The sequence below is a fragment of the Crinia signifera genome, chromosome 3 (genome assembly GCF_055691185.1).
Source record: "Crinia signifera chromosome 3, ASM5569118v1, whole genome shotgun sequence".
Taxonomy (NCBI): domain Eukaryota; kingdom Metazoa; phylum Chordata; class Amphibia; order Anura; family Myobatrachidae; genus Crinia; species Crinia signifera.
The window spans coordinates 148270030-148286647 of NC_139219.1; the positions used below are offsets into that span (position 1 = coordinate 148270030).

A 16618-nucleotide genomic window follows, 5' to 3' on the forward strand; every position below is an offset into this window, starting at 1 on the left:
AGGGATGGGGCTTTCCAACGAGCCCAGCCCCGTGTATCTAGCCCCCTGAGAACCGGAGATACTGCCAGGCAAAGCTGGAACATTTTCCCTATAGGATAACATGGGACCCGCTAATTCCGACCCCCATCCAGTTCAATGGCTACCAGTTCCACCTTCGGCATCTCTGAAGCTCGAGGTTGATCTCAGTCGAACCCAAATCTGATACCAGGCTGGATCCATATGGGTTAATTTTTTTCATTTCTTAAATTTAATTTCATGACTGTTTATGTTCCTTGAGGGCAGATTTCTCTGGAACCAAACAGCCCAATTTCACGGGACCAAAATCATTCGAAGCCAACTCAAAAGTTCTTCAATGTCTCATGTAAATGGGTCAGTTGTTTTCCGAAGATATAGCTGGTTGGTTAAAGGGGGGTAGGGAGAGGGGAGTGGTTGTCTCTCCTCCTCACACCAGAAAATGCAGGGACTAGGCTGGTGTATAAGGGGTCAGCCTGGGAATGTCCCTGCATGATCCTGGGACCATATTCCCTGGTAAATCCCTGCATTTTCTGTTGTGAAAGGGGTATTATTTCAAACAGCCGTGACCTGCAGTGCTCTGAATACAACCGGGCAGCCCCCTGTTCTCTGCCCAGCTGTCAATGACTGTCACCCCTGCAGCTTCAGCTCCAATTCTTCTCCCCGCTTTCACCTCAGCCCGCCCCCCCTTTAATCATGTGGTGCCAGTGCCCGGCGTGCTCCCCCGACGTCATGCACAACAACAGCGCGCACAATATTTCAAATGTCCACTCGGCTTGAGGGGACACCAGGAGGGAGCGTGCTCTGCGCTGCGCTCTGCTCCTCTCCCCATAGAAGCAGCTGCACTGCTCCCCATCTCTCCCTGCAGCAGCAGCGAAGGATCATGTAAAAATTTACAGTAAGTGGCACTTTTGGGGGCATTGCTTAAGGGACGCTCTGGGCAGCTGAGAGGAATGCCGGGCCCCGGTAAAAGTTTGGGGTGTGGCTTAAGTGTGGGAGGTGAGTGCACCTCCCGCTCTTAGGCCACGCCCCCGAAATGTTTAGAGGAGGGTGAAAGAAAACTCTAAAAACTGTAATCTCAGCAGCAGCACACATCTACAGCATGTGCTGTGCTGACAGCAGGATCAGCATGACCTCTCATGCTGTCAGGGCGGGATGTATTAATATACATCGCCGCCCTTCGCCTGCCAGCCGCCGTGATGCTACCGCATATGTACTAACATATGCGGCTAGCATCGGGTTGCGGTGAAGGAGACCCCCGCGATACCTGTGGTTTGCAGGGGACTCAGTCACATCCCGGCAGCTGTCAGTGTCCCCCTGCGTCTCCTCCTCCCCACTGCAGCCGGATGTCTTTCCAGCTGTGACACCTGCTGAGGGAGGAGGAGATCGATGGAGGATGGGAGGGGGGGGGGGTCGCGCAGACGGCGGGCGGCGATAGAAGCCCATAGGCTTCTATAGGGTATCGCCACCCAGAGGGTGGCGATACCCTGCCCAGCGGAGATGGGGCGGATGGGTAATGGTACATAGGAAAATGCGGTAAAACCCACGTTTCACCGCATTTTCCCTTTAGTACATCCCGCCCTCAGTAAGACACTCATGCTGAGCCTGCTGTCAGCACAGCACATGCTGTAGAAGTGTGTGCTGCTGTTGCTACCCGCGAGGGATGGAGGGGGAAGGGAGGGGTCAGACCAGGTCCCCTGCAGGGCCCCTCCAGAAAGCCTGGGCCCAGGTAATTAGTTTCTGCTCCCCCCCCCCTCTCGGCTGCCCTGGGGACGCTACAAGTGGCGGTATGTGGGGGCATTACGCATGTGTGGCTTAATGTGTAAGGGGCATTACGGTGTGCAGCATCATGTGTAAGGGGCATTATGTGTAAGAAGCATTATGTGTGCAGTATCATGTGTAAGGGGCATTATGTGTGCAGCATCATGTGTAAGGGACATTATGTGAGCAGCATCATGTGTAATGGGTACTATGGTGCGCGGCATCATGTGTAATGGGTGCTATGGTGTGCGGCATCATGTTTAATGGGTACTATGGTGTGCGGCATCATGTGTAATGGGTACTATGGTGCCATCAAGCAAGAACCCCCTAGCAATGAGCTCGTAGGTAAGCAGCACTTATGAGGCAAATATGTAATGGGCATTACGGTTTGTTATATAGTATGTAATGGGCATCATGATGTGTGGCACAATGTGTAATGGGCATTATGGTGTTTGGCCTTATGTGTAATTGGCATTATGGCGTGTGGCTTTATGTGTAATGGGTATTTCAGAGTTTGCTAAAATGTGTAATGGGCATTACTGTGTATGGTCTAAAGTGTAATACCACACCCCTTTTTGTGATGCCACGCCTCCTTCCCATGAGGCCACACCCCATTTTTGCTGTGCGGCTACGCCGCGCAAAGGTCCCCCTACTATTATGTCTAGATCTGGGACCACCTATTACCATAATTCTAGATTCGCCTATGATCAGAAGATATATTATTTCCTACCACATGTGTAGGAATGGTGGTCATTTTTGCCTACCTTCTCTGAATGGCCAGGAGACTCCTAAAAATCAGGTGGTGCTCTCGGGCCCCCAGGAAGACAGGCAATTCTACCGCATCCCCTTCCAGCTATCCACATATGTGGACAGACCCAATGACACAATTTGTGCTGAATAGCATCATCATAGGTCCACGCCACCCAATGTACTGTGCCACATTTCTCAGCACTGTAGAGAATAGGGTGGATCCATGATAACGTGATCCCGCCCCCCAGAGAACATGCCTTTGTGCTGGCCATTCCCTCTATGCGCTTAATGGGCTGCCCCGTCTCAGAGGAGGGTGCAGTTAAGGTGGCAAGTATGGTTGCTATGCTTAATTATACAATTCCCCCTGCAGATGAAAATGCGCAGAGAGATTTAAATTTGGGAGGGGCATGCATTCACTCAGATCTATATTGCAGTGTAAACATACTGTAAAACTGCCTACATGGAAAGTAGCTATTTATCATGAGTGCCCCCAAAAAATATTTGCTCACCTTGCGTTGTAGCATTGTTTGTCCAGGTACACAGTTACATGCTCTTTTTTGCTTTACTTCCACCTTGAAATCAGGTGCAATGTTTAACTAAACTTCAACTAATTGACTTGGCTGTATTTGTATTTATTCATACTAAAAGAACAGTCGCTGTGAGCCATGCTGGCATTTTTTGAGAATCTCTCACAGCAACATTGGCACTCAAAGGGTTAACACAACAGCTCATCATACCTTATTTTGCATCTTACACCTTGTGGAAACTGCTGCAAATTCATTTATACCAGTTTGGTGGCCATGTTTGGGTTGGGATCGTTTGGTCGAATGCATTATGGTCGAATGTCATTACATCGAATCCATTAGGTCGAATTGCTAAAAGGTCGACATGACTCTAGGTCGACATGGGAAAAGGTCGAAATGATTCTAGGTCGAAAGGTCATTAGTTCGACAGGTCATTAGGTCGACAAGGTCATTAGTTCGACATTGTCTAGGTCGACATTCACAAAGTCGACATGGGGTTTTTCACTGTTTTTTTACCTGAATGTCAACACAGTCGACATGGACACAGTTTAAAGTGCACTGCATCCCCTCGCTGCGCTCGCTATGCGTCGGGCACGGTGCCTCGCTACGCTCGGCACACTATTTTATTCTCCCACCACGCCCTAGTGGATGGTAGGGCATGAAATACCGCCTGTCAGCACATGTCGGCTCAAAAAACAGTGAAAAACCCCATGTCGACTTTGTGAATGTCGACCTAGACAATGTCGAACTAATGACCTTGTCGACCTAATGACCTGTCGAACTAATGACCTTTCGACCTAGAATCATTTCGACCTTTTCCCATGTCGACCTAGAATCATGTCAACCTTTTAGCAATTCGACCTAATGGATTCGATGTAATGACATTCGACCATAATGCATTCGACCAAATGACCGCATCCCCCATGTTTACAACCTTCAAAACTACAGCACAAAAAAACCCAACAAATTTGTTCACTCACTGTAAGGCATAGTAACTAGGAAAAGGAAAGAATGTCGCTGTGTGGTGCACAGAGAAATGGTTAATTTAAAATGTAACTTTTATTACATATGTTTAAAATATTAGCGAAGTATAGACACATACATTACAAAACATGGAACATAAATGTGATTTAAAAAGGATAATATATCCTAATCGATGTGACTACAATACTGTATCCCAGTTGACAAAATTTATTGTAAGTGTGTCTGTCTCCATGTATCTGAGAATAAATTCTGTTGTTGGAGACTTATTGTCCAGCTTTGCCGTGCACGTAATGAATACAGGTTACAAATACTGTAATGCGTAAGAACCCGCTTGAAGGCCAGTGGCAGGTCCGGGGTCTGGGGTTGTGCTTCTTGTGCCTGTGCGTGGATGGTGTCTGATGTGAGCTGCAACTTTCACAGTCAGAACGCCGTACCACCGCAGTCAATGACACTGATTCGCAAACACCCCCTGCTGAGATGTGGGGTGAGCCGCGGCGTCTCTGAGTAGTGCTCCGAAAGCTTAATGCCGGTCTGAGTGGTCAGGGGAGACAGTGCTGATGTCAAACACTGTGTCTCTGACCTAGTGTGCCCAGTGGTGACTGGCGCACGCTTGTTCGGTTCGGCTCAGCTGGTTACAGTTCACAGATTATTAAACATTGGTATGTGGGGAAAGGGAGTAGGGAGTCACAACAATAGCTGATGGGTGAGCGTACGCTTCGCTTACGGGAGCTTCATCAGGACCCACCTGGTCTGTACCAGTAAGCCCCTTATGTACCGGTTTTCTCATGCAATTTTGTCAACTGGGATACAGTATTGTAGTCACATCGATTAGGATATATTATCCTTTTTAAATCACATTTATGTTCCATGTTTTGTAATGTATGTGTCTATACTTCGCTACTATTTTAAACATATGTAATAAAAGTTAAATTTTAAATTAACCATTTTTCTGTGCACCACACAGCGACATTCTTTCCTTTACCTTGTTACTATATCAATTTGTGTCCAGTGGTAGCACACCCTCCACCTTTTTTCATATATATAATAAAGAAACAAGTATATGAGGGTAAACTAATGTACATTTGTCATACCTATTCCTGTGCGACTGTTCCAACCCTTCCCCGAATTTCCCCCAAGCTTGTCACTTTAAGGCATACCTCCCAACTTTGAGGAGGGACATCAGTGTGTGCCGCAGACGCACCCAAAATTTTGGGATCGTGGTCTAGCAGAAAGGGAGCATGGCCTATACTCGCGTGAGGCCACTCCCCGTTTCTGGCGATGCGAGTACATGAATAGACGCTGTGCGAATGTGCACAGCATCCATTCATGCGGGCCAGTTGTGAGGTATGCTTTAAGGTAAGACTTTTTAAACCTTAACATAATACGTCCCGTCATTTTAAGAACATTTTTTATACTTTTTATTGAAAATGTTAGAAGGCCAATTTTCAAATTAGACAAATATTTTCGGTCTAAAGGGCACCATTTTTCCATTTACTGTATAACATGGCAGTAAATCATTTTTATTCCTTTAAAAAACATATTTGTTGATGAGTTGTTCCTAGTGGAGTTTATGCATCATGGAAATGAAGCATAAGCTAGCAATTCATGGATCAGAGCTTTCACAAAAGAATATCTATTTACACAGACTAGACTGAAAGGGAAATTGTGAAAAAGGACTCAACATACAGTACCACAGATAAAAACATATTATTTCTAAATTACATAAAGAAAAGACATACTACAGTAGGTGTAGCAGCTCTAGTTAGCCCAGCTTCAATATTCCATGTTTCAGTGATTGTGCTTTTATATTTCTGAAATATTAAACTAAATAACTAACAAGTGACATAACATTTTTAAATGGCAAAAAAAAAAAAATGATCTTAAGCTTCCTTTCAGGTAAGTATACAACAAAACAGCTATCGCAAAACAAACAGTGCATTTCAATAAACAGTACAAAGTAGGAGCTAAAACTGAACACAAGGTGCAATATCGCTGGCAATATTGGCAGTGATTTGTTTGTGCTGAGGGGATAAATCGCAGAGTGCACGCTCCCATATTCAGCCTCCTAATGGTCGCTGGTCGCAGGGCCATGCTCCTGCGACCAGCTGTTCCCTCTGCGGCAGTGGCGTAACTAAGTTTTGGGCGCCCCCCCACCGTTAGGGGGGGAGGTGCCCCCCCCTGCCCTGCCAAGCACCCCCAATCCCCCACCGCCCATGCAAACCCCCCCCCCCCCAATCCCCTGCAGCCTTACCTATACCTATCGCGCTGGTCCCGGCGGCTCCGTTCTTCTGCTGAGGACCACCACAAAATGGCCGCCCCCATACAGCAGACAGTTTCAGAGAACTGTGTGCTATATGGGGGCGGCCATTTTGTGGTGGTCCTCAGCAGAAGAACGGAGCCGCCGGGACCAGCGAGATAGGTAAGTCTGCGGGGTATTGGGGGGGGGTGTAACTATAGCACCGCAGCCCCCGGCGCCCCCACATGCACAGCGCCCCCCCCCCCGCGGTGCTATAGTTACGCCGCTGCTCTGCGGCTCCCCCGCCAGAATCTCTTTTTCATCAGCGACAATATATTGCACCGTATGTTGATCAGCGTAACCTGGCCATGGTAAGGTCAAATTATTTCTTCATCAGGCCAGCGTGTATGACTGACAAAGCTGTTGACTTATGCACAGTGGACAGTAAACCTGGATGTTGGCTTCCAGTAACGCTTGCAATCAAGTAATAATGAGCAGAAGTATTAAGCCTGGCAAATTGCTAAAGTGGAAGGCGATAATGCACTAGCCTACCAGCTCCTGTCATTTTTTTCAAACACTGCTGATTGGCTGGTGCATTATCACATTCCACTTTATCAGGCTAAATACATTTTTCCCTTGTACTATGAAGGGAAAAGGGGATTGAAGCTCATTATAAAAAAACAGCAAGTGTTAAATGCAAGAGCTCTCACCAACCTTTCATGACATAACGAGGGTCACATAGCTGCCACAGCAGTATACCTGCAAATAGAGTAGCACGCCACCAACCTATACAAAATATTACCAGGCTGACAGTGAAGTTAGTAACAGATTGGCTCGTCAGCATTTACAATACTTCATATTAATTGAACTGAGATACTGCGGAGTGCCAAAAAACATCAAAGCAACGCAATTATTCACACAACACGTGCTTCTCATTTTTATTTCAATGTTTGTCAAATGTCAATATGTGGTTTATATTTTCACTTAAACGGTTTTAAAAAGATAATATTAAAAGGTATATTTTAAGAATTACTTCCTTCTCTCTTTGAAGTGCGCCAGCAAAAAAGACAATCCTTTTCTGTCAAATACATTTTCCCCATTGGGACTAATTCAAATCAGATTGCTGAATAGCAAAAATCCCTATTAGCCAATTTTTGCTATTCTGCGCATGCGCGTAGTTATCGCTATTAGCCAATCTTTGCTATTCTGTGCATGCGCTTATTTAATCACTAAGGCAGAACAATAAACTGGGTGTTCAGAGCATCCCTGGGGAGATTATCTATGTGTGAATCTGACATTTCCCACATCCCTTTACAGTGAAGTCTTTTCTCCTCCTTCCACCATTACTTTGTCATCTGCACATGTAGGGAGCAGTACAAGTACAAGATGGTGATGAGAACATAATAAAAGTTGTGGATGCTAGTTTGGAAGTAGAAAAGGATAAGGGGGATATTTGTGTACTACTACAAATTGACACTGTGGGTGAGGATGTTGATGATGTAGTTTGTGGGGTGCCGGACAAGGTTCGGACAGTTGGGATACAGACAGACTGTTCAAACACAGACGTCCGGGTTCCCGACGGCCGTCGGCTATTTTCCCTCGTGGGGGTCCACGACCCCCATAGAGGGAGAATAGAATAGGTAGCGTGGCAAGCGCAGCGAGCCTGCAAGGGGCTTTGTTGCATTGGCCACGCTGTCTGACACCGGCCAGTCGGGATAATGACTGTCGGGATTCCGACTGTCGGTGAAACATACCACACCCAGTTTGTGTAAGACAACTATCCCGCTATAAAAAAAAACCACAACAACAATTGAGATGTCTGGGCATAAGACATAAAAAGCCCACCTCTTAAGGTGCCCATACACTGCCTGCGATGTCTCGCAGCAGTGTATGGACACCCGACAGCCTGGGAGCCGCCGGGACCTTCCAGGCAGCAGGGACGCATGCGATCCGTTGTGATGGATCGCATGCGTCCCTGCTTCCCGTTTGCCTCCCCGCCAGGAGGAACAGGTGGTCGGATGCATGGGACCGTGCATCGGACCCAATGGCCTGTCAGGGAGGGACGTTTTTGTCCGATTTAATGGGCTGATTTGGTCCGATTTCAGCCGATTGTGACCAATCGCCTCGGTGTATGGGGGCCTTTAGGTGTGGAATTAAATTTACCTAAATCTTGGCAACGTCTGTGAAGGATACAATTTTAAGGCTAGTAGAGATACGGAGGTTAGCCATCTAGCCACCTTGTCTGTTATGTCATTTACAGCAAGTTTGTGCAATTTATTTTGAATCCAAAAGCAAGGGGGCTATTCAGTCCGGATTACTAGGCTCATAGGCCCCTATTCTAGTTCATTTGCTCCCTTGCGTGTTTGCTCAGGGGAGCGATGTTGTGCGGTGGCGCATGCCTGTAACTCATTATGAACATGTGCAGCTGCTTGGTGCGAGCGACCATGGAACTGGGCGTTCCCATGAAAACAGTTGGCAGGCAGCTGATGTCAGCTATACCAAAAACAAAAATAGAGGGTAGCTTCCCAGCGCTGGATGGATCCGATGAATATTAAATGCTCGGTATTCCCGAGTAGGTATCCTACAGGACCACACTGACCTTGGTGTTGGTCCCTATGTGCACAAAAAGGTATCTTTTACTGGCTCAAATTCACAGGGTCCTGAGGAAGGATTAAATTCGAAATGCGTTGGTGTGTATGGAAGGAGATACAGACAACTTCTGGATAGACCCTTGCCATTGGTCCCACCTGTTCCCTACTCAATCCGGATGAGAAGGTTTTGTGGTGGTTATCCAGAGTTTTCTGTTCCCCATCCTGTTCCCATTTTTTTTTTTTTTTTATCTGTATTGAAAAAACTTTTTATTCGCAATAAACCATCCAGTGTTTGGAAAGCACGCCACTCGACTCTGGGGACTTATTGAACCAGCTGGGACGTATTAAAGAAACCCCTATGTGAACATAGGGCATTACTACCAAGTCAGTACTATCTGCGACAGAGTGTGTGTGTGTCACAGAGATTTGGAGCTTCTTAAAGAAACCGTGATGTGCATATAGGGACCTACCATCAGGTCAGTTGTAATCTCACCGTGTTTGGATAGAAGTGTACGAGACCCTGTGAATTTGAGCCAGTAAAAGATACCTTTTTGTGCACATAGGGACCAACACCAAGGTCAGTGTGGTCCTATAGGATATCTACTCGGGAATACCGAGCATTTAATATTCTTCGGATCCAACCAGCGCTGGGAAGCTACCCTCTATTTTTGTGGTGCTCCTGGCTAGCAATCCAGCTGCGGTTGAGAGTGCTGTATAACTGAGAATCTATCTTGTTTCTAGCTGATGTCAGCTGCCCGTCCGCTTTCCGCATACGGCGCCCACAGACCTAAGAAACCCCAGATTTGTGTTAGGCCTGCGAGCGCTGTAGAAATCATTTCATGGTCGGTGACCATCAAATTATTTCCACCCCGCATGCAAGCTGCGAATGGATGTTTCTGCAAAATATACATTGGTATACCTTCAGGGGGAATCGCAGAATGCGTGGGGTGGGCCGGCGGATGGTGTTTGGTGGACTCGCAAGGCTGCAAACTTTGCAGCCTTTCGAGTCAAACAGAATAATGTCCTAATTTTCAGAGCCCTTCAATCAGGTAATCACCACCCCACCAGCAGTATACTCCCACCCTGTGCAAGTCTGCAAAAAAGCTTGCAGAAATATTGTAGATCTGTGATTAGCTGCAAATCCATTCGCAACAATCTCACTAATGGTTTTTGAGTGTGTGCAGTCTGTGCATAACCCAGGACATACTCGGCTGGTGTAATAGAAACAGGCTGAACAAGCTGGAGCTGACGACACACACCCTCCCTGAAAACACCTGGGCACGCCTGCGTTTTCTCTGACACACCCAATAAATAGCCAAGTGACACCCACAAATGCCATGAATAAACACCAAAATGTATTTGATGTGCTATAAGCATTGACAGCTCCTACCTCTTTGGAGGAGGAGGCTGCTGCTGCCCGCAGGGCAGGCGACAGTGGGGTCAAAGGGGACACCTGTACTGGGCCTCGAGCTTGTGAGGGGCCCCAAGGTTCTGAGGCACTCAGGGGCTGTAACCATAGTGGCGGCAATGCAGTGCATAGCAATGGTTTATAATGGCATCACCCTGGTTCCTGTAAAAGTACTCACTCAGACCCTCCTTCGGTATTAGTGAATATTAATTAGGTTTCTTTTGTAACAATATAAAAATACATTCAATATGCAGTATATTAAAAATGTTTTGCTCAAAAGGAGAGGTGGGGGCGCCAGAGATATCAGTGTACCGGGGCCCCGAGTTTTCTGTTGCCGGCCCTGGCTGCCCATGCTGCCTGCAGTAGGAGGGGGCACCTGCTCAATGGATCTGACAGGGGTCAGAACCGACAAATGTGTATTTGGACTGCATATGCACAATATTCCAGATTCTATGGACTGCATTGGATGCCGGGTAAGGATATTCAAAGGCAAGGAGTGACTTCTCACAGGAAGCATGCTCTCTGCTAATCACAGCCTGTAATGGAAGACCCAGAGGTATAAATACACCTCCCAATAGGACTGCCTGTCCTGCAGTCACAGACTGCAACTGGCTCACTGAGGTGGTAGATTCTACTGTGAGCTATAACAATAGGTAAGGTCTGCCACTGGCTAAAGCTGTGTACACACGGTGCAATGTTGTTTGTGCTGCAGCAATAAAGCGCCGGGTGCACGCTCCCGTGTTCAGCTCCCTTATGGTCACTGGTCGCAGGAGCTTGCTCCTGCAATCAGCTGTTCCCTTTGTGGCTCACTTGGCAGAGTCTCCTGTTCATCAGTGACCATCTCTGGTCACTGATGCAAACTGGACACTGAGCAATATATTGCACCATGTGTACACAGCTTAACGCAATCAATTTTGTTATGGGTTACATTTCAAGCTGCGCATGTGCTAGCTTGCACACCATGAAGGGGTCCCCAAAAAATCCCTATCCCAGAATACTTTGCCCTAATTTGGGGTTAGCTAAGATGGGCTTTGGCATGCTAGTCCTTGAGAAAGCTGATCTTTTAAAAGCCCTCATATAGAAATCTATGCGGGCTTCATTTTTGGTCAAAAATGGGGGTGGGCTGGGGGGTCAAATCACAGCTCCGATATCTACTGCAGCCCCCATACATACACCCTGATGATGTTTCTATTTACTATAACTTGAAGAAGTCAGTTTTGTGACATTTTTTTTAAATAAGAGAAAAAGCGCTTGGGGGTGTTAGGTGAGTATATAAAACAAATATAAGTGCTTAGCCGCTGAAAAGATAAAGTAAAAACAAGGAGTAAAAACAATGTTTACAGCCCTTTCCTGATGGGTGGGGTTGCTGGTCCGTGCTGAGGCAGTGAAAGAGTGGCACTATTTTGCGGAGACCTGGTAACCCTATCTTAGCAGCGTCCTTTGAGAAAGCCACAGGCGAAACACGTGTGAGGATACGCCTCTGACACACCCCCAGCCTCCGTCCTCTACGCTGGTCACTACCTGTCATCTGGAGCAGCGGCTCCCGTCATCTGGCGCCGGGTGCCGCGTCTCCAAAGCTAAGTACCGTCTCTCCCCTCACTCTCTTTGGGGAGTTTCCTGCCTTAGCCTTCCCGCACATCTTTACCCCCAGACGGCCAATTAACACCCTGCACGCCATAGACGGCCCCCGCAACTCAGTGCTGGGAACCGTCTCACTGCGTTTTCATTGCTTTAACCAGCATTCAAAATTTACCAGCGGCTGCTCAAATCAATTACACTTGTCTATTTCCACCAGTAACTACGGGCAATTAACACCCTGCACGCCATAGACGGCCCCCGCAACTCAGTGCTGGGAACCGTCTTACGGCGTTTTCATTGCTTTAACCAGCATTCAAAATTTACCAGCGGCTGCTCAAATCAATTACACCTGTCTATTTCCGCCAGTAACTACGGGCAGCGGTAATTATCACGGCAGCACTTGATCGCAGCAGTTACCGTGTTAAGTATTCAGAAATTTAACCTCAGTATGTGTACAAGCGTATTAATGAAAATCTGTTGATACCAGTCTCACAGCCATTGTTATGAAGCTCCGTGCGCATCACATTATTCGATTCTGTGTATGAAACTTTGTGTACAATACCACTGTATGATACTGTGTGTATAATACTGCTACATTACTCTATTCTGTGTACAATACTGCTACAATTGAAACCCGCTCATAATATGCAAATAGCTGTGGGCACTGTCACTTTGACACTATAAATTTTGGACAATATAGCATTGTCTATTATGTTCTAAAAACAAATAAGATTGAACCCTCTTCATTTGCAGCAACTGTATATTAACAGAGACCATCACTGGGATCTGCTCGCAATGTATTTTGTGTGAATTCAGTTCACTGACCATCCTCGTACATGCATTATCTGGGAGGGGCTTAAACCCGATTATTACAGTAACAATATCTGATCCTGATTGTGTGCATATATGATTGTAATTGGCACTTAATACTGCAACTATCTTTTTCCTTCCCCATACTCTGTGGACATTAGCACAGAATCCACTACCCAGTCTGTTCAATTATCTGCTTTTTTACCACACAGCAGAAAGTAATCGCTCCATCTGTCTTTGTAGCACACAGACTGGGCAATCCAGCAATAAACTTCCTCAAGGTGACATATTAGCTCCTGTCAGAAATTACCACTCACTGACATTTATGGTGACTAAGATGCACCACTAATGAGGACACAAAACCAAAAAAAACTCTGGATCAACCAATCCCTGCTACTTTTGGTAAACCTCACTCCATTACCAGCAACAACATCACTGGTTGTGCTGCCCCAAACTTATATTTTTCTCTTCTCTTTCTGGGGTAGGATCAGCAATCCCTGACTCTCTCATTCATCATTGGACACCTAAGGTGGATGGTGGACAGCAGAGGTTAAGGACCGCATCATTGACACCAGCCCACCATTTTTGCTGATCTCTTCTCATTTCAGTGCTCTCTCATCAGTCGCGTTGTATCCATCCCCCCTGCAATGCAGGCGAGCACCAGGGTGGATCACTGACGGCGCTTCTGACAGCAGAAGCACCTTATTTCATTTGAGCCTCAAACGCTGGCATCCCCCTTGCGTGCCATAAATATTACTACCACACCACACTGGATCGCCTGAACCCATTCCGATTTCAGCAGCTAAGCAGTGATGGGCCCGGCCAGTACCTTTGGGAAGACTCTTTGGGAATACCGGGTGTTGTAATTAAGTTGCAGGCAGGAGATCGCCTTCTGGACCCAGCTCAATCTTACTATACTTTCTATAGCTTCTGCATCTTTCACACCCTTAAATCTTCACTACTACCCCTCACTGTCAGGTAGTGACCTTCTAATATTACATCCCACTCCGGGGTAGTGACCTTCCATTACAATTATATGACGGAGACAGATTGATACATATTTCTCAAATCCTTTGTCTTATTCGGTGTGTCAAGCATCCACAATTATACTCTGTATATTTTTTTATATATTGATACTAATTGAACAAATTCTGTTTAACTACAGGTACTTTTGTTACAGGTATATCTGTATTTTCATCTTAACATTGCGCCCACTTTGCTAATTATATCAAGGACCCTCTCCCTTTTTTTTGACAGGTTATTAACCTTATATTATACCTTGTGATATTTCCACATACGACTTATTGAATACGTATTGTCTTGTTTAGTGCATTTTTGCATCAGATATAAATATCACCTTTTTTTAGAGTTATTCCTAAATAAAAGTTAAGTCTTATCTCACCCATGTATCATCTCTTCACTTAATCTATACTATCATTATCATCAAGTGTGCCCCAAAAACCCTTTTGCATGTTCCCTTCCTCTTGTGACCACCCCCCTTTGTTGCCTTACAGTTTAAATACTGAACATCCCCTTGGGAGCACCACCAGCCAAACACTGCCATTATATATCCTTTTAACAAAAAGCAGTAACTATGCTGGTTCTTTCTATCTAAATACCCTTGTACAATTGCTAACTATTGTAAATTTCAAACCAGTGCCAATCCTTCTTTCTAAATCAACCCTATCTGTCCCTAAGCTTACCTAGGTCTTCTTGGCCTTCTGTCTTCCTCCACGCCGTGCTCCGGACCTCCACGAGTGTGCCGCGCTCGGCCGGAAGTTCGGGTTTGTTTACTTCCGGTATCGGCGGCGAAGTAAACAAACCCGAACTTCCGGCCGAGCGCGGAAGACAGAAGGCCAAGAAGACCTAGGTAAGCTTAGGGACAGATAGGGTTACCAGGTCTCCGCAAAATAGTGCCACTCTTTTACTGCCTCAGCACGGACCAGCAACCCCACCCATCAGGAAAGGGCTGTAAACATTGTTTTTACTCCTTGTTTTTACTTTATCTTTTCAGCGGCTAAGCACTTATATTTGTTTTATATACTCACCTAACACCCCCAAGCGCTTTTTCTCTTATTTAAAAAACTGCACTAACCAATAAAAAGCAGCTCCTTCGAGCGCAGGCTATACTTATATATTTTTTCTTCAAGTTTTGTGACATACCACAGGACCTTCTGGCTTCTCATATTATTCACACAATAGAAAAAAAAAGTATATATAGTGCGGCAGCATCCTTTAGTATATCGGTGGTCCTGACACATTGTCATTTTAGTTACAGCATTCCCAGGTTAATTCACACAGCATTTTAAATGCAATCCCATAAAATTCCTTTGTCCTCCCCTCCAACATGACCCACTCCATTAGGTACAAAATGCACTGTTTCTGGACTTTCCTCTTAATTGATAATTGCAGTCACCTGTGTTGAACTAGTTCAGTGATGATAACTGTGTTCCAGCAAAGGTGAAGGCAATCCTAAATTAAGGAAGAAGTCCAGAACCAGAGCATTTTGCACCTTATGGAATGGGTCATGTTGGAGGGTATGAGTGGTGGCTGATTTGCTTTCTAGCAAAAAATATGTTAAACAGCACTCAAACATATGCAAAGCACAGTGCACCTAGGGAGAACACTTAATTAAAAATTATAAAAAAAAAAATATGGATTCTAATTTTTTTTATCCCTGATTGAAATAAAAAAGACACCAACAGATAAAATACATTTCCAAGATCCTGGGTAATAACTGTCTATAGCTCCATGCACACTAGAGGATATTGTGATATATATTGTTCTGGATGGGGATTCTGAGCGATATCTTTCAAAATATCATCTAGTGTGTACACTCAATATCGTTAGCGATGCACGCACCCGTGCATCGCTAACATTAACGATGATTGATGTCTGCTGAACATGCAGGTCAATTTGGTTATATAGCCATACAATCTGCATGTTTAGCTGGTGCCGGTGATATCGTTGGCCTATATCGTTCAGTGTGTACGCACAATATTGACCGCCTGCAGCGGATATAATCTATATCAGCATTGGCCAGGTCTGCTAGTGTGTATGGGGCTTATGAGTGGATGACACATTGTTAAGCGGCAGCCCAGAGCAGCAATATACATCTGGTGGGATTTTTATTTCTAGCCCTGGATTTTGGAAAAAAGAAAAGAAAACCAGCATTTAACTTTAAATGTCTTTTTAGCCTCCTGCAGATCATCAGAGGTTTGTATTAAATTATTCAAGTAATGGCTACATTATTCCCTCATTATCTCTTACATATTTGCATTTAATTCAATATATTTTTTGGCGTTTAAAAAAAAAAAAAGATACAGTACTAGTAAGATCAGTTCAGCAGCAGGATGCAAAAGCTTAGTATTCGTAATGATTAACAGGACCTGCCCTCCCCCATTTACATGCCCTCTCTCCCAGTGCATAGTCAAAGTGGTGAATTGCAAAAATTCATGCTGAGCAAAAGAATAGAACTCTCACCAGGGAAATGAATTTCCACTTGCCGGATTTCTTCTTTTTCTTACTGGCCTGTGCAGATTTCACTGGCTCGTCTGCCATATCTAGAGAATTCAGCATGAGTTCTGCCTGCACTTCTCTGCCTGTGTCCCCATTCCTTGCTTCACAATCCATCCTCAGTGATTACAAATACAGTCAGAGGCAGCTTCACACTTTCTGTGCTGAGCCCAAACAGGCTTGTTTGCCCCGCCTGCTTCCTGGGATAATGCCAAGCACATGGAAAATGCTTTCACTCCTTTCTAATAACAAGGATTTCCGCTGCAATATGGTACTTTCTTACATTATACTTTAAATAGGTTTTATTTTAAACATTTCTATCTAAACATATATGAATAAAAATATTAAAACTACCCAATGTTTCACATTTTTGCATGAATAGGATATATATATGTATATATATATATATATATATATATATATATATATATATATATATATATCCCCT

The 16618-nt window shown here is 45.2% G+C and overlaps 1 protein-coding gene across 1 annotated transcript in view; it reads right to left on the reverse strand.

Moving 5' to 3' along the window:
* The window catches only part of ENPP1 (ectonucleotide pyrophosphatase/phosphodiesterase 1), a 139062-nt gene extending 122720 nt beyond the window's left edge, over positions 1-16342 (reverse strand). Inside the window, exon 1 of the mRNA XM_083176706.1 lies at positions 16138-16342. Coding sequence (XP_083032832.1) covers positions 16138-16287 — 150 coding nt within the window. The 5' untranslated portion in view covers positions 16288-16342. The remainder of the gene's footprint in view (positions 1-16137) is intronic.
* Between the last annotated feature and the right edge of the window lie 276 nt (positions 16343-16618).